General features: G+C 44.4%; 2 protein-coding genes and 1 long non-coding RNA gene across 3 annotated transcripts; 1 reads left to right on the top strand and 2 right to left on the bottom strand.

Annotated features, from left to right (window-relative positions):
- Nucleotides 1-186: 186 nt before the first annotated feature.
- LIM2 (lens intrinsic membrane protein 2) lies at nt 187-5,616 on the bottom strand. The gene is made up of 4 exons (XM_072607798.1): nt 5,442-5,616; nt 1,406-1,555; nt 764-898; nt 187-638 (listed from the first exon to the last, which is right to left on the bottom strand). Exons 1-4 carry the CDS (start codon nt 5,614-5,616, stop codon nt 577-579), a joined length of 522 nt encoding a protein of 173 aa, XP_072463899.1. The 3' UTR covers nt 187-576.
- On the top strand, nt 1,908-7,234 carry LOC140503650 (uncharacterized). Its single transcript, XR_011966841.1, has 2 exons — nt 1,908-3,163; nt 5,454-7,234. It is a non-coding gene; the product is annotated as an uncharacterized lncRNA (long non-coding RNA).
- On the bottom strand, nt 6,954-9,301 carry C5H19orf84 (chromosome 5 C19orf84 homolog). Its single transcript, XM_072607795.1, has 3 exons — nt 9,223-9,301; nt 7,591-8,294; nt 6,954-7,258 (listed from the first exon to the last, which is right to left on the bottom strand). The coding sequence occupies exons 1-3, from the start codon at nt 9,255-9,257 to the stop codon at nt 7,113-7,115; spliced, it is 885 nt and encodes a 294-aa protein (XP_072463896.1). The 5' UTR covers nt 9,258-9,301; the 3' UTR covers nt 6,954-7,112.
- Between the last annotated feature and the right edge of the window lie 13,725 nt (nt 9,302-23,026).

A 23,026-nucleotide genomic window follows, 5' to 3' on the forward strand; every position in this document is an offset into this window, starting at 1 on the left:
GACCCCCTCTCAGAGACTCAGGCATCCTGAACCATATGCCTGCCCTGTCTGGCATCCAGATGTCCTGACTCCCAGATGCTAGCTCTCCTAGGGATTGGGGAATCTTCATCTTCTCAGCCTCACTTCCTCAGGGACCCCAATAGTCGCTGGTATAAATATTGACTCAGAGACCACAAGCCGGCTTCACAGTTGTTTTATTAGAGGTCAGAACAATCCTTTCCATCCTTCCCTCCCCCCTGCCTCAATCTAGCTCCCAGACATTCAGACTTCCATCCCAAAATTCTTTGGGAGCCCAGATATCCAGCTTCTGTGACTGGCCCATGGGGGGCTCAGATGTCTGAGCCCCAGCTCTCACCCCCTCCCAGAGATCCAGGTATCCTGACTCTGCTAGACCCAGCTCTACCCCCCTCAGAGTCTCAAGCATCTGGACCACCCTACCCCCACCCCCTCAGGGACCCAGACTTCCTGTTCCTTCAGCCTTCATTGAGGTCAGATCCCAGTGTGAATGGGAGAGGGAGGGGTGTTATTGGGGTCAAGGACAGGGAGTATCCAGGGCTCCATGGAGGATGTCAGGACTCAGCGAGGCCCAGATAGGCGGCGACATTCATGCATTCGGTAGGCACACATGTAAAATATTCCTACAAAAACAGAGGGGCTGAGGGAAGCCAGGCCAAGGATGTAAGGTCTCATCCCCACCAATTCACCACCGTGTCTCCCACAAACCCTGACTGATACCACCCCTTTCAGCCTGGTCTATCATTACCTGCAAAGAAGGTCATGAGTAGAGACACCCAACCCAGGATATAGGACCAGGAAAAACGCCAGTCACCAAAGCGCCGGCCCAGGAAGCTGACAGTGACTCCAGTATAAATGGCCATGGCAAGAAGGACGAAGAGAGCTGGGACATAAGACAGAGGCCCAGGGAAGGATGCAAACAGGAAATGTGAGGGTAGAAAGAGGGGTGGGAAAGGAGAATGAGGGCAGATATGGCCATAGGGACTGCGCTGGATTTGGGGATGTAGTTGGGATATAGTAAGGATGGGGTAGGGTAGGAGGTGAAGATGGAGATGGAGATGGGGATAGAGGATGAGGGCATGGACCTAGAGTCACTGACTCTATATCCATTGAGTTGGAGTTGGTGATTAAGAATGGGTATGGCAATGGGATTGGAGATAGGTTTATGGATAATGATAAAGGATGAAGAGTCGGGGCTACGATCTTGATTCTAGATTCAGGGATGGACTGGGGTGAGAGCTGGTGGAGGGCGATGGCATGTGAATTTAGGGTCATTGTTGTTCTTAGGGTTCCAACTGTTTTGAGTGGGTCCAGGCCCAGTTGGGGGAGGTCCTGAGTCCAGGCAAAGGCCAGGTGGGAAAGGGGAGGAGGGAGGAGGCTGGTCACTTACTGGAAATAAAGAACATGATGCCTGCTGAGAAGGGGCGTGTAAGGCGGTGGAAGGTGGGCAGCTGGGCAAAGGCCAGGATCCCAATGATGATACCCGCAAAGCAGCAGAGAGCAGCCAGTATCATGAAGGCTCGAGTCGCATTCCAATATGCTATTGAAGAGTTAACAGCTGCTCACTTCTTCCATTCTTGGGCTCCAGCAATAGAATGTTGGGGTCTTGCTGGGATGATATACAGACACTCTACTCCCCTACTCCCATATCTCTATCTCCCATCTTTTGTCTTGCTGTAATCCCCACTCTCCCGTGTACCCTATTGTGTCTTTAAGTCATTGATTCCTTCCTGCCATTGTCCATTTGTAACCTCTCTCCGCGCCCTCATACTCTTTCTCCTTCCCCTAGCATGATCTCCCCACCATCCATTCCCAACCTCAAATATAAATCTCGACTCACTCTGGCATCAGCAATCTGCATCCATTCCTACCAGCTCCTAAAATGACCTTTTTCCATGGTTACCAATGACCTCATTACTAAATCTAGTGGCTTTTTCTCTGCCCTCAGTCTCCAGAGCATTTGACAGAGCCTCTGTCCTCTCTTTTCTTCTTTCTTCACACATTTGTCAAAGTAATCTTCCTGATCTTTCCTCCCCTGCTCATAATCCTCCAGTGGCTCTTGTTACCTACAGGATAAAACACCGACTGCCCAGCCCAGTGCTTAATAAAGACAACAAAAAGTTAAAATCCTACAGAGTGCTCTCCATACACAAGACCATTTGATTTTCCCAGCAGCAGCAGGCGTGGGAATATACTTCAGAGGACTTCAAGTCCAACCCTCTCATTTTACAAATGAGGAAACTGAAGCCGAGAGAGGTTTCATGAATTCCTTGAAGTCTCATGTGGTTAAATGGCAGATCTGGAGTTCAAACCCAAGTCCTTTGGACTCTAGATTCTGTGTTCTTTCCCCAAGTCCCTGAGTTTTCCAGAGAAGCTATGTGATCTGTGTAGGGTCACACTGCTGGTCTGTGGCTCAGGCATGATAGGAATCCAGGTCCAGCTGCTTCCCTGCAGAACCAGCTTGGAGGGCTGCCCTTTTCTGCCTTTTTCCCCAATGCCCCTCCTACATTTCTATCTCCTTTGGGTGGGGAGAGCTTTCTTAACTTCTTCCAGATCATTACAAACCCATAGGTCATCCCCCAGGTCCTTGTGTGTGCCCTGCAGAAGCCTTCTCTTCCTTCCAAGCTCTGCATAGGCATAGCCTGTGGGGAAACCCTCCCCACTCCAGGATCAGTATTCTCTCCCTCTTCCAGTTTTCCCAAAGAACTTGGCCCCTTCTGGCCAACCTTTTGGTGACAAGCCTCTCAACACTCAGCCAAGTTGCTGCTGGGCTTGGGCTCAAGGCTTCAAAACCTGGCAGGATTGGTCAGATATTTTTTCAATCTCCTTTCATAGTCTCTTAGAAGACAAGGTCTTAAATGATTTTTAACTGCTATTCTCATTCCTGGCTCTGACACTAAATGGATGTGTGGCCTTTGTGAAGTCATATTTTTCTCAACAAATCAGATTAAAGGCAAAGATGACATGCATGTTGAATTTTCAGGGAAGGTATGGCCAGCACACAGCATGACACAGACAGCATCTAAAAAGATATTGACCAACTGGATCAATGTGGTTGAATCTCTACACTTGGGTTCAAGAAGCCAACTTCACCAGTAGAAGACAGAAGACGTTTGACTGAGTGAAAGTTTGTTTGAGAAGGATCCAGGTTGGATTTTTTTTTTATCATTTTCTCTGTCTCCATCTCAGTTTCCCTACGGTTGTTTTTTTCTGCCCTCCTCATCTCTGTCTCTATCTGTCTCTGTTTCTCTTTTCCCTCCTTCTTTTCCTTCCTCACCTCCCACCTCCCATTCCTCTCTCTCCCTCCTTTCCTCCTCCTTTCTTTTCTTCTTCTTCTCTTCCCTTTTTTCTCTCTCTCTCCCCCTTTCTTCCCTTTCTCTCTCTGTCTCTGTTTTTCCTGTCTCTTTCTCTTTTTTCTTCTCTCTGTCTCTCTTTCTGTGTCTGTCTCTCTGTCCCTCTCTGTCTCTGTCTCTCTTTCTGTCTCTGTCTCTCTCTTCCTGTCTCTCTGTCTCTGTCTCTCTGTCTCTGTCTCTGTCTCTCTCTCTCTCTCTCTCTCTCTCTCTCTCTCTCTCCCCCTCCCTCCTTCTCTCCCTCCCTCCCTCCCCATTACTTGATTTCTCTGTTTGTGTCTGCAGCCTGTCTTGGTTACTTCTCCCTCTCTCTCTCCCTATCTCTCTGTCTCTGTTTCTCTGAGTCTCTGTCTGTCTCTCTGTCTCCCTACCCTGCCTCCCTCCTGTCTGTTTCTATAGCTCTGTTTCCCTATCTCTACCTCGATGTTCTGGTTTCTGTTGCTATCTCTAATCTCTTCCTTTTTTATATCATTCTATCCCTCTTTCTATTTCTCTTTGGCTCTCACTCTTCCTATATCTTTTTCTCATGTTTTATTTCTTCTTCCTGGTTTTTATCTGCATCTCCATCTTTCAATAAATTCCAGTAGCATTCCTTAATTTAATGTACATGGATAAGCAGGCTACAAAGTAGATTGTGATGGTGGTAGATATGTAAGCAGAGATATATCCCAAATGTTTCAGGAAAATTTGAGAATGGATTTAATTTAATGGATTGTTGGGAAGAAAGAAAAAAGAAGGAAGGAAGGGAAGAAAGGAAGGGAAAGAAAGAAAGAGGAAGGGAGAGGGAAAGAGAAGGAATGAAGAAAAGAAAGGAAGGGAAAGAAGGAAGGAAGATCTCATCTTTTTAAAGAAGCTTTTCCCATTTCCCTTAATGCTAGGAAAGAAGGGATGAGAAAGGAAATAAGAATTTATTAAGCACCTACTATGTGCCTAGTACTATGCTATATGCTTTACAAATATCTTATCACTGCAACACTGTAGTTCACTATTATTATCTCCATTTTATAGATGAGGAAACCGAGGTAGACAGAAGTTGAGTGACTTGCCCAGGGTCACACAGCTAGCAAGTGTTTTAGTACAGTGAGCTCAGGTCTTCCTGACTCTGGGCTGAGCGTTCTTTCCACTGTACTACTAGACCCTAAGTTTGAGGGGTGGGAGAGAGGCAGCGATTTGAGGAGGCTCCATAAGGAGTTTCCAGATAAGGAGGGCATGTTCTCAAGGCATCGGGGGCAGCTTGTGCCATTTGCAGAGATGAAGGTTGGAACATCCTGGATGGCCATAGCTAGACTTGCCATTTGGCTGGAATGGCCAGCATGTGCGGTAGAATAGTGTAAAATTATCTGGGAAAGGTGGGTTGGTCGCAGGTTGCAGAGGGCTGTAAGGGGCAAATGGAGGAATTCATTTTGCCTTTTATGGACAATGGTGGAGATGGCAGCTGTGTGGGCAGGGGAGCAGTCGCCAGGTCACATCTGTGTTTGAAGAGGACTGGTCGACAGCTGGGGGACTGATCTACCCAATGCATGGGCATTAGTAGGGATGAGCAAGGCTTGCAGAGCCTTTGCCTCACAGGGCGGTGGGGATGGGAGCAGTTTTACAGAGAAAGAAACTGAGGCCCTGAGGACTAAAGTACTTTTCTGAGGCTGCACAGCCAGTGAATGTCTGAGTCAGGACTCGGTTTGCTACATCATTGCTTCAGGTTAAAAGACAGGACTGATAAATCTCTGAGTCTTCTCTCAGTTCTAGGTTTCATTCTCTGTTCTAAGGCCCCTCCTAGCCCTGACACTCCCTGTTCTAAGGTTCCTCTCATTCCTGGCATTTTCTCTTTTAAGGGTATTGCCCACTTTGACATTCTGTTCCGAGATTCCTCCTAGCTGAGATTCTCTAAGACCTGCCCAGTTCTGACAATCTGCACATCTCTGAATCTCCCCAGCCTGTGTGCCTGTCCACCCGTTCTGGTCTCTGGTGCCTGTCTTGCCTGCTCTATCCAGTCAGGGCCAAATGTCTGATGCCCCAGCAGGCTTCTGTGTGAGTCCCACAGGGGGATGCCCCCCACCTTACCAACCCCAACCCTCTTACCGATACTCTCAGTCTGCAGGTAACATTTGTTGCTGAGGCAATAGCGCCACAGCCCCTGATGAGCGAAGGCCCCAGACAGCCGATACTGCATCCAATGGTCTGTAGCAGTGGCAACCACGAGGAGGATGTTCCCCACCCAGGCACAGAAGAGGCCCCCACCCATGAAGCTGTACATGGTGTCCTGGGAGAGGTGGGAGCAGGAGGGGAAGAGGAAGAAAAGAGATGAGCTTGCCACAGAGATCAAGTGTTTGGCTGTGGGACTAGACTCACAACTTTGGGGACCTAAGAGGTCCGGATCCTCCAAAGGGCAGAGGCTGCATACCTGAGTCTTTGAGACTTGTTTGGAAGGTGGGAGATGGGAATTTTATGTCATAAGAATGCCAGGGTCCTTGTAGACCTGATTTGAGGGAGGCTGGGGTCTGGGGATAGACTCTGTGTCTCTGACAGTTTAGTGGCAGAGATCTGGGATGTCTGAGTCCTTCAGAGAGGTGAGAATGGAAAAGACAGGGAAACATCTAGTTCACCAAAACTTGAATGTTCTGGCTTGGGAGGAGGTGGGGTTGGCCACCTGAGTGTCCCAGAAGGTATAAAGACACATATCCTGGAGAGGATCTGATTTTCTAAGTCCTTGACAGGGTGGGAGTGGTGGAACCTGTGTATTTGGGTCCCTAGAGGGGCAGAGGCAGGGTCGGGGCAGAGTTTGGGGCATCAGGATGCCTGGTTTCTCAGGGAAAATGGGCTGGGTTCTAAGTCCCCTGGGCACATGAGCTATCAAGGTAGAGACCTTGGTGTCTCTGGGAGTCCAAAGATGTAAGACACCCAAATCTCCAAGTGAGGATGTTGGATACCTACAGTGGGTGGGGCTAGGGGGGTGCAGACACTCAAGTGCCTAGGGTTGAATTGTCAGGAGAATTGGTTATCTTGGCAGCCACCAGGGGAGCTGGACAGACTAGATGCTTGGGTCCCCAAGATGGTGGTGGTGGTGGGATTGGGGATATGAGTCTCTGAAGGAGCAGGAGCTGGGCATACTGGGAATTCAGGATCCTTGGACCCTCGATAGGGGTTGGGGCTGGGCTCTTAGTTGCCTATGTCTCCTAGTATAGGAGCTGATGCCTGGCTCCATACCTTGGTCGCAGAGATGGTGCTGAACCCTCCGATGATCACGTCCCCCTGGCACAGACTGAGTCCCAGTCCAGCCCCAGCCCTTCCTGAATGCCCTCCCCTGGGTGCCCCCAAATCCCTTAACCCCTCAGGACAATAGGCCCAGGCACCAGTAGCTTCTAGTGCCTATAGCTGCTGAGTTGACAAAGCAGGCCCTAAATAGGAATTGCTGAGACAAGTGATTTGGGGGGAAGGGTAGGCCCCCACACCCTGCTCCTCAGGGCTTCCCCCTGCCTTCCTTTGATCTTCCTCAGCTCATTTGTGAACCTCATAGTTACCTGGCCCCTCCCAGCTCCAAAATATTCTCCTCTCTTGGTTAACCCTCTGCTGCCAAGACTCAGGACAGAAAAATTATTGATCAGAACATTTTTATTAATGGACTGGGAGACCAGGATGCTTGGGTTTCTAGAGGCTCAAGAACTAAGGAATTAGGGTGCAGGGATCCCTGATGGGGATTAAAATGCTCGGGTCCTTTACTGGGAGCCAGAATAGGTATTAGAGTTCCTAAGGTCAGGTCCCCATTAAGTGTAAATTGTGAAGAGAGACAGGGCAAAGAAGAACTACCAGATACCTGGACCTGCCAGACAAATGGAAGATGGAGACCCATTCTTTGTTGGGAGAAGACCTCCAGCCAGGGTGAGAGTCACCGATGGGACCTAGTGTGGGAAATGGGAGTAAAGGTAGGAAAAGGGTTGTGGCTGTGTGGGTGGGAGTGTGATTGGAGATGGGAATGGATTTAGGACTAGGGATGTCCAGGTCTGCTTCAGAGTTGGGCCTCTGGAGGAGAGCAACTCCAGCCTTCATAGTCCAACTACAAAGCTGGGAAAGCACTCCAGATGCTGAGGGAAGGTGTCCCCTTAGGGCTGAGGGGCCTGAGCATCTGGGCTGCTCTCCTTATTCCCAGGGTCCGGGAGCACATTCTCAGAGCAGACTTTGGTGGCATCCTGGGGGCCTGGTGTGGTGGGACTGTGGGCTCCCTGGTACTCACTCTCCCAGTCCTCAGCAGGTGGGGTGGTGCCTGGAGTTGGGTCCCTTTGATGGTGGTACCTGCCCTCATAGTCCTCCTTCGGCTGAGGGGGAGGGGCAGAAGGCCTGCAGGGCTGGTATTCTCTCTCCCACTCATCTAGGGGTGTTGTGGTGGAGGTGGCAATGGCTTTTCGTTGGTGGTACTTGCTTACTCGCTCCTCCTTAGGCTTTGACAGAGGAGCAGAGGGTCTTCGGCGCTGGTATTCACTGCCCTGGTCCTTGATAGGAGGTCGCATGGGTGAAGGGCGCACCCTCTGGCTCTGCTTGGTGGTGCCCATAGGGACTCCCAGCCCTCTGCCACCCGTGCGCCCCACTTCCCCTGGCCAAAGAGCTTCCCTCTGGCTCTGGCCTCTGGCCCACTGCTGTTTGGGGGGATCCTGGGCTGCAGGCTGATCTGAGGCTAGTGGCCGGGCACAGCAAGGGTTAGGGTAGCAAGGACAAAGGGCTGGGCCAGGTCTGAGGCTGTAGGCTCCAAGCAGGGCACTGTGGAGAAGGTAGGAGAGGGCATCCAGTCGAATGGGGATGGTGAGAGCAGCCAGACCCTCAGGGAGCTGAGGCAGCACAGGCCCTGGTGCCATCACCAGCCCAGGTCCTGCCTGACTCGGGGCCAGGGTCTGGGGGGTAGGGATGGAGCCTGGTGACTTCTGGGGTTCAGAGACACCATTCCTGCAATAAGAGAAGGCCAGAGGTCATACTATTGCCATAAGGGAAAGGAACAAGTCATTATGGCTCCCTTCTGGGTGCTCCCCCAGCTAGGGCCCACTCATCCTGTCCTTGTCTGAGTCTCCTATCTTTAATCAGGTTCCTAGAACAGGGTATGTCAGAGATGGGAGGAGCCTTAGAACATGGGATGTCAGAGCTGGGAGGGGTCGTACAACAGGGAATGTCAGAGTTAGAGGGCACCTTAGAACCACAGTTCTCCATCTTTTTGGTCTTAGAACACCTTTTCACTCTAAAAAATTACGGAGGACACCCCCTCCACACACAAGAGCTTTTATTTATGTGGGTTATCTGCATCAATATCTACCATGCTAAAAATTACACAGTATCAATTAATATGTATTATATAATTAAGAATTAATTAAGCATTATTATGAAAATCATTTCCACCTTTCAGACTCTTTGAATGGATCTGGAGAACCACAATCTTAAGACACAGAAAATGGAATATCAGGGCTGGAAGGGTCCTTAGACAGTATTGAATTCAGCCTGCACCCTTCTCCCCACCCCCATTTTACAAATGGGAACACTGAAGTCCGGACAGAAGGAACAGTCAGTAGGGACTGTTTCATTCAGCTTATTCCTATCTCCAGCCTCTGGCTCAGTGCCTGGCACATAGTAGGCACTTAATCAGTGTGTGTTGATTTACTGATTAAGTTAATGACCCTGAGGGAGCTGAGGGCAGCACAGAACTGGAACCCAGGTCCCAGGGACCCAATCCAGGTCTCAGTTCTATATACCCCACCCCTATCCTTTACAAGCCTGTCTCTCAGAGCCCCTCTTTGTCGCTTATAGGTCATTCTGTTTCGGGGAATCTCTGACTCTCATGTCTGACCCTTTAAGTCTCCAGGTCTTTTTCTCGGGTTTCACTCACCCTCCGGACTCCACTCTCTCTCTCCACTGATCCATCTTGGGAAACAGGTCTCTTCTCCACCTCCAGCCCTGAACTGAAGAAAGGCGTAGACTGTAATCCCTCCGCGGGCACGTTGTGAGCAGGTCCCGAAGTAGGGACAGGGGTGCCGCCCATGGAAGATTTAGTCCCCCCATCCCCACCCCGCCTCCCAGATTCTCAGTCAGTCTCAATGAGGAACGCAGGCTTCAATCAACAGACGTCCATAAGTGCCTTTTGTTGGAGGATAGACAGGCAAAGACTTATGTGAAACCTTCCTTCAAAAAGCTTCCATTGTGAGGGGGAGACGCGTCCACATATTAGCACTATCCCTGGACTCTGCGCAATCGGAGAGCGCGGACTCTGTCTTTGCCTTTCTTTGCATGCGTAGGGTTTATTTAGCACAATGCTTGGCTCATACCGGGAGTTTAGTAAACTGAATATGTCCTAAAAACATATACAAGGTAATGGAGTTGAAAGGCCACATGTAGGCAGTGGTCGGTGATGTGAACTGGGAAGGAAGCTGGGATTCTGAAAGGTGGAGGTGAGGAAGGAGAGGATGCTAGACATGCAACATCACGAAAGAAAGGAGATGGAATTTTGGGGCCAAAGCACAGCAAGGAGTGCGGTTCGGCCGCCCTCTAGAATTTGGGGAGAGTAGCTTGTATTCATTAAGCAGGAAAGGGCATGAATGCCGAACAGATCAATTCAATGGCATTTGTCGAGGCTGTGCCTTCTAGGTAAGATACCATGTCAAAGCACTGAATATAGAAATTCAAAAATAAAACGTCCTTTTCCACGGATATCTTCAGATCTCTCAAGGGATACAAGTAACACAAATCAGTAGAAGATGATTTGACAAAGAATGAAACAGTTAACACCTAGGTGGATCTGGGAAGCCTTCCCAGAGAAGGTGGTACTTGAGCTTGTGTTCTGAAAAAAGATCACAATGTTGAGCAGTGGAGAGGAGTGGAAGAGGGATCCCCCTTTCCCCTTTCCAGCAACAAACTCCTTACAAAAACAGCAGGGTCCTGATTCTTCAACTCCTCACTTCCCCCATCAGGAGCTTGGGTTTCTGGGTTCCTGTACCCAGAATCCCTTCCACATGACCTCCTCTTCCTCCTCTTCCCTGACCCATAACCCAGAAGATTGAGAGGCTAGATGATGGATGAACTTCCTGATTTTTCCTGCTCATCACACCTCAAAACCTTTCCTGTCTCAGAGAATGAAATGACTCCTCCATTATCTTTGCCCAACCAAAGGTCTCTGTACCTTTCATACCATTCACTTTATCCAGTTCTGAGACTTTGGTCTATTCACCATCACTTCTGCTTTCCTTTCTATTGGCCCCTTTCATGGGCCCAAAGTGCCAACATGTTCAAGGCTGTCCTAATCTTAAGAAGTTATATTTTAGTGGTGGGAATTTTCAGAATTGTTACTAGCTAGTAGTACCCAAATAAACAGCACAGGATACAGATAGGACAACTGCAGTTAATTCTCTCAAGAATGTGACACATTCCATCAGAAGGTGATGGACACATGTCACATCATTCCACAAATGACACATAGGTATATATACATTATACACATATGCATGTATTTTATATATATATACGTATATACATATACGTATATATATATTCTTTCTTCCTGAGCTACCTGACCCAGAGAGAGTAGCAAAAGAGATGTGTTTCTTACAAAGTATTTTTCAGAAGAGAAGGTACTTATTACAACAAACACACAAGATGCTCAAATTGTGACAGGGAGAATGTCCTTGTTATCATAGTCATGTACACTAGTTCAAAGAAAAGAGGACCTTCTTTATCAGTTAGTCACCTAGCATTTGTCAAGAGCCTTGCTTATCAGATAGGAGATACTTCAATCAGATAGGATAAAGAGAAAGGGTAAAGATGACTTCCTTGAACTATGGAAATCCTCTGAGTTTTCTTTTTTAGTGTGGTGGAAGGGAGGTATTAAAGGAGATGGTATGTGCCAAAGAAGTATCACAGGGGAAGAAAAGAAACAAAGCAAATATAGGACAAAATAGCACAAAATCTATTTTCAAAACCCCTTCAACCTCCTCAAGTGACCCTCCCATCTCTCATCTCCCCTTCACTACTGCAGCACCTGGAGAGATACCCTCAACTTGTAAGTGGATGCCTCAGACAAGGCTACACCAGGTTTAAGATAGTTTTTGATATCTAATCCACTAAAAACCATAACTCATGAGCCCCTACCCATGCATGTATCTTGTTAGTCAGCCAGAGGACACAATTAATTCAAAGCAAAAGCATTTATTTAGTTGTAATAAAACATTTCCCCTAGAAGCCTAGGGTCCCCAGTCCCACAAATACACACACACACACACACACACACACACACACACACACACACACACACCGTCTGTGGACAGGAGTCAACCAAGATAAGAAATATCAGTATAGAGGTGTAGAGGCCCATATATAGGAAGCATTGGAGACCCAGGCACAAGAATGGTAGGGCAACTCCTGCCTCCAGTGCTTTGGGGCAGCCAATTCCTTCTTTTGAGGTCATTTTGCAGCCCTTCATCAGTCTTAGGCAGACCTGTATCCTTAGAAGGCCTTTGATCCCTGTTGCTTTAAAGTACCATGCAGTTTCTACCAAACATCCAGTATAGACCAGGCATTGCTCCCTGCTGGTCTTCCATGACTCCTCTTCAGCAGTACTTTGCTGACCCTGGAGTCATTTCTGGTCACTACTAGACAATACCTCACTGGGAATAAAACTGTAGAGCATTTCTGGGCTTCCAGATTGTAACTCAGTAGGAATCTTTGGCTGAGGGCTTCCTCATGGAAGGATGAGGAGACTCAACCATCAATCTTGTGGCTTAACACTTAAAGTCTTCACAATCTACTTATAAATTTCCTCCATTCTTTCAGGAAACTTAAGTCTGAAAGCACTCAAGTATCAGAATTCGTAGAGAAGGAACCCCCTGCTCAGTGCTTTTTTCCCTTAAGAAGAAGTCAGTCTAGAGGACTATAATAAATGGTACAATGAATAGAATGCTGGACTTATAGTTGGGAATTGCTGAGTTCCAATCCTATTTGACTTTTTGTTCTTACTGATGAATTTTGTTTTTTATCTGGTTCTATAAAATAGTCCTTTGGTGGTTTAGTTGATATGGCACTGATAAAACTGAGGGTTATATTAATTATCAATATATAATAATTAATTATATAATTAATATCCATTAATATTATAATTTTATTGTCTTGGCAATTAATATTTCTCTAATTATTTAGGCCTATTTTTATTTATAAAAGTTGGTGTTTTAAAATTGTGTGCCTGTAGTTTCTCTGTGTGTCTTGGCCATAGGCTCCCAAGTATTTTATGTCTCCTGGAGTTATTTTAAATGGAATTTCTCTTACTATCTCTTCCTGCTGGGTTTTACTGGTCATATGCAGAAATACTAATGAATTTCATATTTTGGAGCTTTGTTGAAGTTATTGTCTGTGTTCAATTTTTTTAGCTGATTCTTTAGGATCTTCTAAGTATACTATCATATCACCTGCATGCAAGCAGAAATAGTCTTATTTCCTCATTACCTTTGCTTACTCCTCCAATTTCTTTTTTTTTTTGTCTAATTACTGTCACCAGAATTTCTAGTGCAATATTGAATAGTAACAGTAATAATGAACATCTTTGTTTTAGTCCTGATCTTATTGGAAAAGTTTCTAGCTTATCTTCATTACATATAATGCTGGCTTTTGATTTTAAGTACTTAAGGAAAGCTCCATCTATCCCTATGCTTTCTAATGTGTTTTTTTTTTTAAAACAAGAATAGGTATTGCATTTTGTGGAAAGCTTTTTTGCTACATCTACTGAAATAATCATATGATATTTTGTGGGTTTTGTTTTAATGTGGCCTTTATTTTCATAATATGGTTTTCCTAATATTGCTGGGGGGGCGGCAGAAATAACCCACTTAACAGGGAGAAGTGGAGGTTTGCCTCTTACTACAAAGAAGCAGAGATGCAAAACTCAGAAGCAGTGGGCAAAATGGAAAGCAGCCAATGTGATGACATAACTAGGAAATATTAGTAGCTCTACGCTGTAAGAATCATGAGTCACCTCTCCATGCTTGTCTACTGGCTACTCATAGGCTCCGTGTGTGCATCCTCACCCCATAATTCCTGTACATATCCACTCCTCTCACTGGTATATTTGTGGAAAGAGGCCCATTTTGGGTTTGGGTGGCAGGCTGTGTGTGTTAGGAGGAGTGGTTAAAGAATTTAAATTGTAACTTTCTTACTATATTATTTCATTGAATGTTTTTGCTTCAAATTAGTCTTGCCTTCTGGCAAACTAGTAAAAGGAAGCACATCACTTGGGGCTCATAAGCTATGACTTCATTTGGATGAGGACCCCTAGAATAATTTCAGCCCCTGGTAATTTTTCTGGTGGGCCCTTGTGAGAGAGCTCTCACACGTATAATCTGTCTCTTGCCACTCTCCTGATACTTCTTTCTGAGGTCACCAGAGTCTTTCTGATCACCAAAGGTGATATTTTCCAACCTGTTTGCCTCAACTAATGAATTGCCTCAGTAATCATTTTATTTTATTTTTAAAAGGTAAAGGAAGCTATAAGGAGACTAGTGCTTTGGATCAGATATTAGCCAATAAGAAGGAAATGGTAGCTCATGTAGAAATTATGGAAACTTGGGAAGAAGTAGACACTTCCACTTAGAATTTGTAGTATTGGAGAGGAAATTGGGGCAGAGTGTGACGTGCACACAAAATATGTGGAAAGCAAATTCACAAGGCAGGTGAGAAATTTGTGACCTAAAATTCAAGAAGGGAAGTTGGTTTAGGAAAGAGAAGGATCTCAAAAATTAGAGAGAAACAGTGTTTACATGGTGGAAAAGGAAGAGTTGTCCAAAGTGGTGCAGATGAACAAAGAACTCATCAACTAATTAAGATTTTTGAATGACACAGACCGAGCCGGAAACAAGAGCAGGTAGAGGAGAACCATAGCAGTAACTGATATCGATTTACCATTTATTTAATAATTAATTAATTAATATGAATTTAATAAATATTACCATGTTTATTTATTTATCTGTAATTTTTCTAGAGCATCTCACATTTATTCTCTCATTTGAGCCTCACAACAAAACTGGAAGGAAACATAGGTATTAATATACAGACTGGAAATTGAGATTAAGTGGCTCGCCCTTGCTCACACGGACTTGAACCCAGTCAGATCTGAAGGCTTTATTATTATTAATATATTAATTATTATTAAGGAAATTACAAACTAGAGAAGGAAATGATAAATTACTCCAATATCTTTGCCAAAAAAAACCCAAATGGGGTCACAATGAGTTTACAGACTGAAATGACACCACCACACCTGCCAGGTTCCATGCTAAGTGCAGGGGAGTGGGGGGCAGGTGTACAAAAAAAGGCAAAAATATGGCAAGTACTGTACCCTGTTGTAGTTCACTAAGATCAGATGCATGGCATGGTCCTGTAAAGAATCTCAGAATGAGAATAAGCTGAAACCATTGAAGCACATGTATTACAGCAATATGTTGGGGTTTTTTAATCTGTTGATTACAACAGTAAAGGCCACATGAACCTGTATGGAGAATTGAAGGGAGGTGAAGGTGATGATGGACAAATGAGAGAAGGGAAATCCATTCATTACTTTTTTTAAGTCTGTTTTCTCTGTCCAGGACAATACTCTTTGGACTGGTAAAGAGAAAATAGATATAGAGGACAAAGTATCTGAGCAAAGCCTAGATGACTGCTGATTATATTATGTGTCAAGGAGATTCTCAGGCAGCCGATGACTGGACTGGGTGGCCTCTGTGGTCAATACCGACATTTTGGTATTCTGTGAGTGTTAAACCCAGCCAGACAAGTGAGAAAATGATGAGAAAACCACAACTTCCTTAGAGGATTTCAAGCCTAGACCTAGAAAAACATCCTAGGACAACTGAAAGAACGGGCCATTGTCTATGGGGAAACCAAAGTGCAGGATTGCATCTGCTCCTGATGTAGGGAATGCAAGGAAAGAATCACACAAAGACTGAGTGATCAGTCCAAGCTTTATTAGGGAATTGACTTATAGGAGCCTCTGTAACAGCACCTTGAGATGGACAGCAAGCATCAGTGGATATGTTTTTTTGCTTTCGTTTTGTTCTTGTTTTACTGAAGCTGCTTGGGGAGGGGAGTAGGGGATGGGTTGGAGCATGTAGGATATCGCCAAAGTAGCAGAACTTGTGAATGTTCAACCAAGATGGAACTGGCTGATAGTATATATGAGTTTCTTGCCCCTAATAGCTACCATGATCCATTTAATCCATAATGCTCCTAACTATGACTGTCATCCACTTAACCCACAATCCACCGCTTCACAGTTGGCCCCAATAATTGCTGACCTGTTCTGCAATGCCCCTTGGGTGAGGGAAGATGTAATAGAGGCATGAGGGCTTTGGTTACCATGCTATTTGTAAATCAGAAGCATAGAGCACACCTTATGCATGGCATACAGGAAAAACTTTAGTTAGAGCGTATTGCATGTTCTGAATTTCATTAACAAAAATCTCTAGGTCACAAGAGTCATTGCCTCTCAGTGGTTCTACCTCTCCAAGATGCTCCTCCATGACCACGGGCAGACACAGCCATGCAGATCCAGTGGGAGCAATGTTCTTCACTGGCCACATGGTACAACTAATCTATGGACTGGTTCTCATGTTCCCAATGGGGTCAGATGACAATAAATGCAATAGCCAGGATGACAAACTGAATATTCAAGAGCAAAAAGAGTGTGGTTAGTGACCATTCTGCACTTAAAGAGTTATTTGACAGAAGGCTCCCTTTCACCAACTTTTAATTTATGCCATTTAATTAGGGTCCAACTTTGTGCCAGAGAGGAAGTGGGTTTTGGCAAACAATTATCAATCCACCCCTTTATGGGTGACCAGAACCCAAAGGGCTACTGTATTTTAGGTTGGGGTGCTGGCACGGGATCCAACCAAATCCCTTATTAGATGGACCAGCATCTCATTATTATGGGAGACTGCAGTCTGCAGAACAATCTCATGCCACTAATGCCTAGGTTTTAGTGAAGGCAGATTGTTGGTTATCACCCTACTCTCACTCTGTTTCTTTCCTAACAATGGCATACAGTGGCTATGAGCATCAGGCAAGCTGGAAGATAAAGTCTCTCCAATATCCCTATGAGCCCCAATAGTAGGGAGATTTTCTTCAACAGGAGGAATAGATCAAGCTGGAATTTTGCTCATTACAGCCTTGGGAATAACCCATGTTTTACCTTACCATATCACACCCAGGAACTTAACTTTGCTAGGGTTTACTGTTCATCCCCTTATGAAGAGAATATTTTGAAGTTGCCAAAATATTGCTGTAGTAAAGGCAAATCATCAGATGTTAACATAATATCATCAATCTGATGTTCAGGGGCTGAGATGGCATCCAACTCACTGTTGTCCATCCTGCATGAGCACAGTATGTTTTTGCGATTCCTCCGCTACATCCAGTACAACGTGTCATTGCCCCACTTTTCTGGTCAGTTTTTCTAAAATAGCAACTGTGTCTGGGACAGCAGCATATAATGGGGGACAGACTTTATATAATTCACCATAACCTACGGTCATTCTCCAAGTAAAGTTGGATTTTCTTCATAGACCACACTAGGTTACCAGAAGGGCTCTGGGTTTTCCTTAACATTTATTTTAGCCAATTCCAGAATGGTTTCTTATCTTTCTTGGGGTCTTCCTTGCAGCATGTATAGTCTAATACTCATCATCCTCTGTGGTAGAGAGGGAGAAAAGCAAAGGGAGGTTTGGCAAAACCCCAAAAGCTTGATTACTGGCACCCATAACTGGAATTCCCCCACAGTAAGACTACCCTATAATTAGAATTTTATTCCTTTAATATTTGTAGTGATTGGTGAAATATGCACAGTGTTTTCTTAGGTTGGAAAATGCCTAATTTATAACACAACCTTGGTACTTTTTCCTGGAACTGCAGTACCCCTATAACCATCAAAGTAACCATGGAGCCAAGGAATCTATGTGGATTTCCATGAATAAGAATGCATTCAACCCCAGTATCTACCAAGGTGAGGACTGTCTAATTATTATGTCATGACTAATGTCAGATTACCTCCACATGTGACCTATGGGCTCCTTCAATTCACCTTACTCTTGGGGAGGTTCCCCACCTCTATCTCCTTATAGATTTGGGTGACTTTCAGGCAGTGGGGTTTTTGTCTCCTTCCTCATGTCTAGGGTTTTCTTTTCTTCAAGAGGAACTGATAGGGTCTTTAATTTATGTGGCTATAAGGTTTGACCATCCTCCACCTCTTTAATACTGCTTCATCGGGTTGCCTATCTATTTCTTCTTGTGGCCTGTATCAAATCAAGCCACATTTGCTTCCCTCTTTGGCCCATTGATTGTGGGAGTCTCTCTATGACTTCCCTTGTGTGGGTCTTACTCTGATGAGCTTTAGGTCTTGGATCTCAGTTAAATCAGTCAATCCTTCCTCCTAATCATTGACTGATGCCCCTTCCAGGGATGCTAAAACAGCTAACAGAGGTACCTTCCAATGAGCAGGAGTTAACCTTAAAAGTTTGCTCCTCCTCTCAGCTGTATCCAAGTTGCATCAGGCCAGCGTAACTCAGGGCCACAGACAACAGATTACGTGACCATTTACCTAATGGTGGCCTACATTTCCTCCACACTCCTGCAGGCAGTCCATTCTACTGGTATATGAGTGGGGCCCAGCCAAGAATCCCTACAGGTTCTAATAATCTATATAATCTAATAATCTATTCTAAAATGGTTTCCCTGAATCCATCTTGAGTGCAATCTCTGTCATAAGGCTGAGTGTGTGGTAATAACCCTTATTTTCTCAGTTTTGGACCCAAATAACTTCATTCCACTTGCTCCACTCTCCCATAACCAAACTATTCACCCAGGAATGGATTCCTTTTGTTTCTAGTGGGATCTGGCTACCAAATCTATTGGCTCTCCTGGAATATAGTCTCTGAGCCTCAGGATGGATTGTGCTGGAGGTAAAGGGCCTTGGTCATTCCCAATACTCCCCTGCTTTGTCTGGCTAATACCAGTCTAACTTGATGTGATTGCAAAGGACCTGCATCCTCTATCTCCCCCTCAAACCTCCCACCCTCATCTGAATACATTTTCTCAAGGGGCTCATGTCCTAGGGTCCCAATTCTTAGCTGTTAGCAGAGCTCTACTATTAACTCCTGATAACTGACATTCTCTAACCCTTGAAAAATGACATTCTAAAGTAGAGAGGTATTTTTCTCCTCTTTCATTCTATTGAGAGATTGTGATCTTCATACTTTTTTTTCTAATTCACACAGCTGAGCCTCAGCAGCTAACCGTCACTTGGTGATATAACGCAAAGCAATGAACAATAACCATGCTTCTCTTTAAATTGCTGGCCTAGCTCTTTTTCAACCTCTGGCGATTTCATCTTGGCTAGCAGAGTACTCTGCCCTTGTTGGTCTTGGGGGCATTCTCCCTCCCCTTACTGCCTAAGGGGCCCTCACGAATCTATCATTCATATGACTGATAGCCACATTGCTGTAGATGGCCATTGGGCATCTTCTTGGAATATTTCTCCCTTCCCCAGTCCATTTCCTGGGAATCCTGCTGACTATACCAAACGTTATGGACCAGGACACTGAGTTGCCCAATTATATCTGGTTTGGGTACAGGTGTTCCAAGGGAAAAGCAAGGCAGCAGGTGACAGGAGATTTGTTCATGCCATGGCTTTCTTCATTAGGCTTTTACATATCTTCTACTGAAACTGCTTGGGGGGAGGTGGTAATGGACTAAAATATGCAGGATGTGGCCAAAGTAGCAAGACAGAGTTAGTTGCTGGCCTGCCGCACACCATTTTCAACTTAGTAAGAATATGGATGAGTTTTATTCCCCTGACTGCACCAAGACTGCATTTAGCTCCTAATCTTGCCTAGAGTAACCATGATCCAATTGACTCCACACTGTCATTGTTGGTCATCTTTAGGACTTCTATCTTGAGAGGGACCCAAGCCATATCACCTCACTCTACTCTTGACTCAGCTCTCTGTCCCTCCACATTGATGCCCTATCCCACCCCACCCACTTTTCAGCAGCCTATTCTAGTGGAGAAGACAGTAGTTACCTGGAGACTAAATATTCGACTGTGATACTAGAAATGTTCACTATAAACCTATCACATCCTTTGGGATGACTGTCCTGATTCTCCCTCACACAGAGAAGCAGTCTCAAGAGCAAAGTTTATATATCCCTCCTAAAAGTTTTAGGGATAACTCTTAGGGCTTGGGATGGTTTTTAGTATTTTATGACTTAGGGGCTCCACTGATGTGTTTTCCCTCTACGATCTGAGGTTGATTATCAATTAGTCAGCCAGATTTAATCAGCTTTTAGAAAGAAATATTTACTAAACTTGTATAGTAGATACACTTGATAAAAAAATAACCTCCTTCAAACAAGGCAGATTCTCTCAACCATACTCACAGAATCCTGGGGAAAGTGGATTCAGGTTTAGACAAGTGTGGCAGAGGATAACTCACAGCTTCTGGAAAATTGTCTTTCTTTCTCAAAGCAGATGTCACTGTCGGGTGTTTCAGAGACACTACTGTTATTTACAAAGGAAGATGGGGAGTACTCAGGCCCCCTAATAGTGTGGAATGGAAAGTGATCTCCACTGAGGGTTAAGGTGAGGTACTCTCCTTCCCCTCTCATGGATTTCCTTACCCTCCCACACCCCTTTTCCATTTCATCCCATCTTATCCCCAAATAATTCCTTCTGGTTTGAGCTCACTCTCAATTCTCAGGCCTGAAACTGATATTTTATAGAAAACCTCTGGAGTTTGAGTATGTTTACTCCCTCAGTTGGAACACTCAGTGCAATATCACTTACTTGATCAAAGATTAATTTCAAATTTATCCTCAAGACTTAGATTGATTGGTTGTTGTGCTGAGACATGTTCTCTCCTTGTTAAGCTGTGACTTTAAGTGGGGGAGGGTGATTTGATTCTTTCATTCGATTGAGCTCCCATCTTTGCATAGCAATACATTTTTTAAAAAAGGAAAATAAGGCAATAAGCACCTGAAAGACAATGCAAAATGATTTCTATTTGAGGGAGAATGGTTTATTTAGAAAACTTTAGAAAATCAATGAAAACATCTAGTTGAGACAATTTTTTTTAAAGTTGCAGGACACACATATCTCTAGCAGATCTTTCTAGCAATGACATTTCATCTCTGTGGGAGCTGAGATGACTCAGAAATTTCCCTTAAAAGGAAACAAATTATGAGACCCTAGAATGTGATGAAAAATGTAAGCATGTGTAGAGAATTTAGCCTCCTTATTCCCTCTTACTTTGCCCTTGAGAGAGATTTCTTGTCAGCTATTCAGAGTCAGAGTGAGACTTCCTGCCCTGCATCAGGATGAGGAAGGCATAGATTGTGGAAGGACGGTTGGATTGTTGGCTACTGTTGCTTGGAACCTTATCTAAGGCAATGGGACTGGAAGCCAGAGAGCCGATGGGAAGGGCTAAGCACTTTTTCTAAATATTATTTTATATTTTTATATTTTTCTAAATATTATTTCATTTGATCTGAGACTGATAATGGACTTAAGGCCAGGAGGCCATAGACCAACCCTCTACTGACTGTGACCAATATTATGAATGATTCAAGATCTGGAACAGAAACAGGGACCAAATATGAGGAGGGTCTGAAAACCATCACTGTCAGCTGCCTCCAAGTCCAGTAGATCTGTAAGTCAGACATATGGAAATAGACTTGGTTCTCCATGCCTCCAAAGTCTTCCTTGTTTAAACTCTGAGATATAGAACTGGGACCATGGATGTCCCTTCCCTCCTCTTCACACGCGCACACACACACACACACACACACACACACACACACACACACACACACACACACACACACCCCTTATTCTCGCTCTGCGATCTTTAGGCAACTACATTTTGGAAATGGTCTCCAGTCCACCTGAGAGAGGGGAAGGCAGATATAAGGAATCCAAGGAGATCCCCTAGAGAGAGAGTTACATGTGGTCATAGTTTAGTTTCTGTTTCTTTTCTTTTTGCTACATCTAATGAACTTTGTAGCTTATGATGTACTGATTACCTGAGTCCAGTGAGTGTAGGTTTTGTTTGGAAATAACAATATGGGGTGGAAATGGAAATGGGATGGAAGCAGATGTGGGGTGGAGGTAGAAATGAGAATTTCTAATCAATATGAGTGTGAGATGGAGGAAGAAATAGGAATTCCTAATCCATATAAACCATGCTCTCTATTCAAAATTCAGAATCTGAACAGCATGAGTTTTAACTTTCCAAAGCACTCAGAACTGAGCTGTGTATCCTCCTAGGAGATCCTGAAGCACACTGCTTGACACATAGTAGGCATATTTTAAATCATCTAGCAACATCTGAGACTGATGAAATACTTAGCTGGTGACTTGATCATAATGCCATCTAGTGGATAATTCAAATAATACACCTTCTTACTGAACAATTCATTGGCAAACAAGAGTTTTTCTCTGAGTTTAAAATCTTTATATTGTCCATAGAGTCCTAAATTCCAAAAATCGTCAGCATTTCTTATGATTACTAACAAGAGGTAGAAAGAAAAAAAGAAATTCTATTAGGAGTAACCATGAGACACAAATAGCATTTGGAATTTTACATAATGGTGTTCAAAGAATTGAAACCATCAGATATGATATAACATACCATTATAAGGATATCCAATGTCCATGTCCAGACTGTGTCATATAATAAAAATTAGGACATTGTCCAAATTATTCTGCCAACTTCATGCTATCTCAATCCAATTACCAGGGAGTTAAGAGGAAAAATAATAACTCAATTTTTTTGGAGGAACAAAAGGTAAGGACTAGGGAAAGTGGAAAAGATGGAAGACATCAAAGAATCAGCAGATCTCAAATCACATTATAAAGTTATGATGATCAAAAACATGTGGTACTGGTTAAAAATTATACAATAGGAGAAAAATGAGGGCTGACTCCGTATTCTGATCAAACTAGAGAAATAAACAAGCATAGCAGAAAATTATCAACCAAACGCAAAGCAGAAACTAGAGGCGAGAGAAGAGACTCTTTCTTTGGTGTTTTATAAAACCAGACCTGTGATTTTATCAGCATAAGAAGTTTTTAGGGAGGAGCTTCCTCTACCAAGGCAAATTAGACCATTTCTTCTGGGGAAACTAAGCAGCAACCTCATAGAAATTAGGGTAAAGACCAGCTAGTAAGTGTCTAAGGATGAGGTTGAAGCTACTCCATTTGGCTCTTATTCTTTAACTAGGAACAAACCTTTTTGGGACTGAATCAACCAAACAGAACTTACACTTCCTGAAATTAATCAAATCCGTTGTGTGAGAAGCTGGATCATTCTCTAAGCACTTTGTGTATCACAGAATTGAGGAAGTAGAGATTCTGAGTACCCAGATTCCATCAGTCAAAGCAGAATGAATCAAAGGGAGAATTGAGAAGTGAGTTGTCCAGGTAAATGCTTGGCCGGGATGAGCATGGAAGAAAGGAGGGTACAGGCTGAGAGAAGTCTCAAGGAAAGATTGACTCTCCCTAATTTCCTCTCCAGACGCCTATCTGCAACACTATAATACAATCTACTTTTTCTCTACTCAAATTTTTCCCATCAGCTAAATTTTGCCTCAGCTACAGAGGTTAGTGC

Source organism: Notamacropus eugenii, chromosome 5 (genome assembly GCF_028372415.1).
Source record: "Notamacropus eugenii isolate mMacEug1 chromosome 5, mMacEug1.pri_v2, whole genome shotgun sequence".
Taxonomy (NCBI): Eukaryota; Metazoa; Chordata; class Mammalia; order Diprotodontia; family Macropodidae; genus Notamacropus; species Notamacropus eugenii.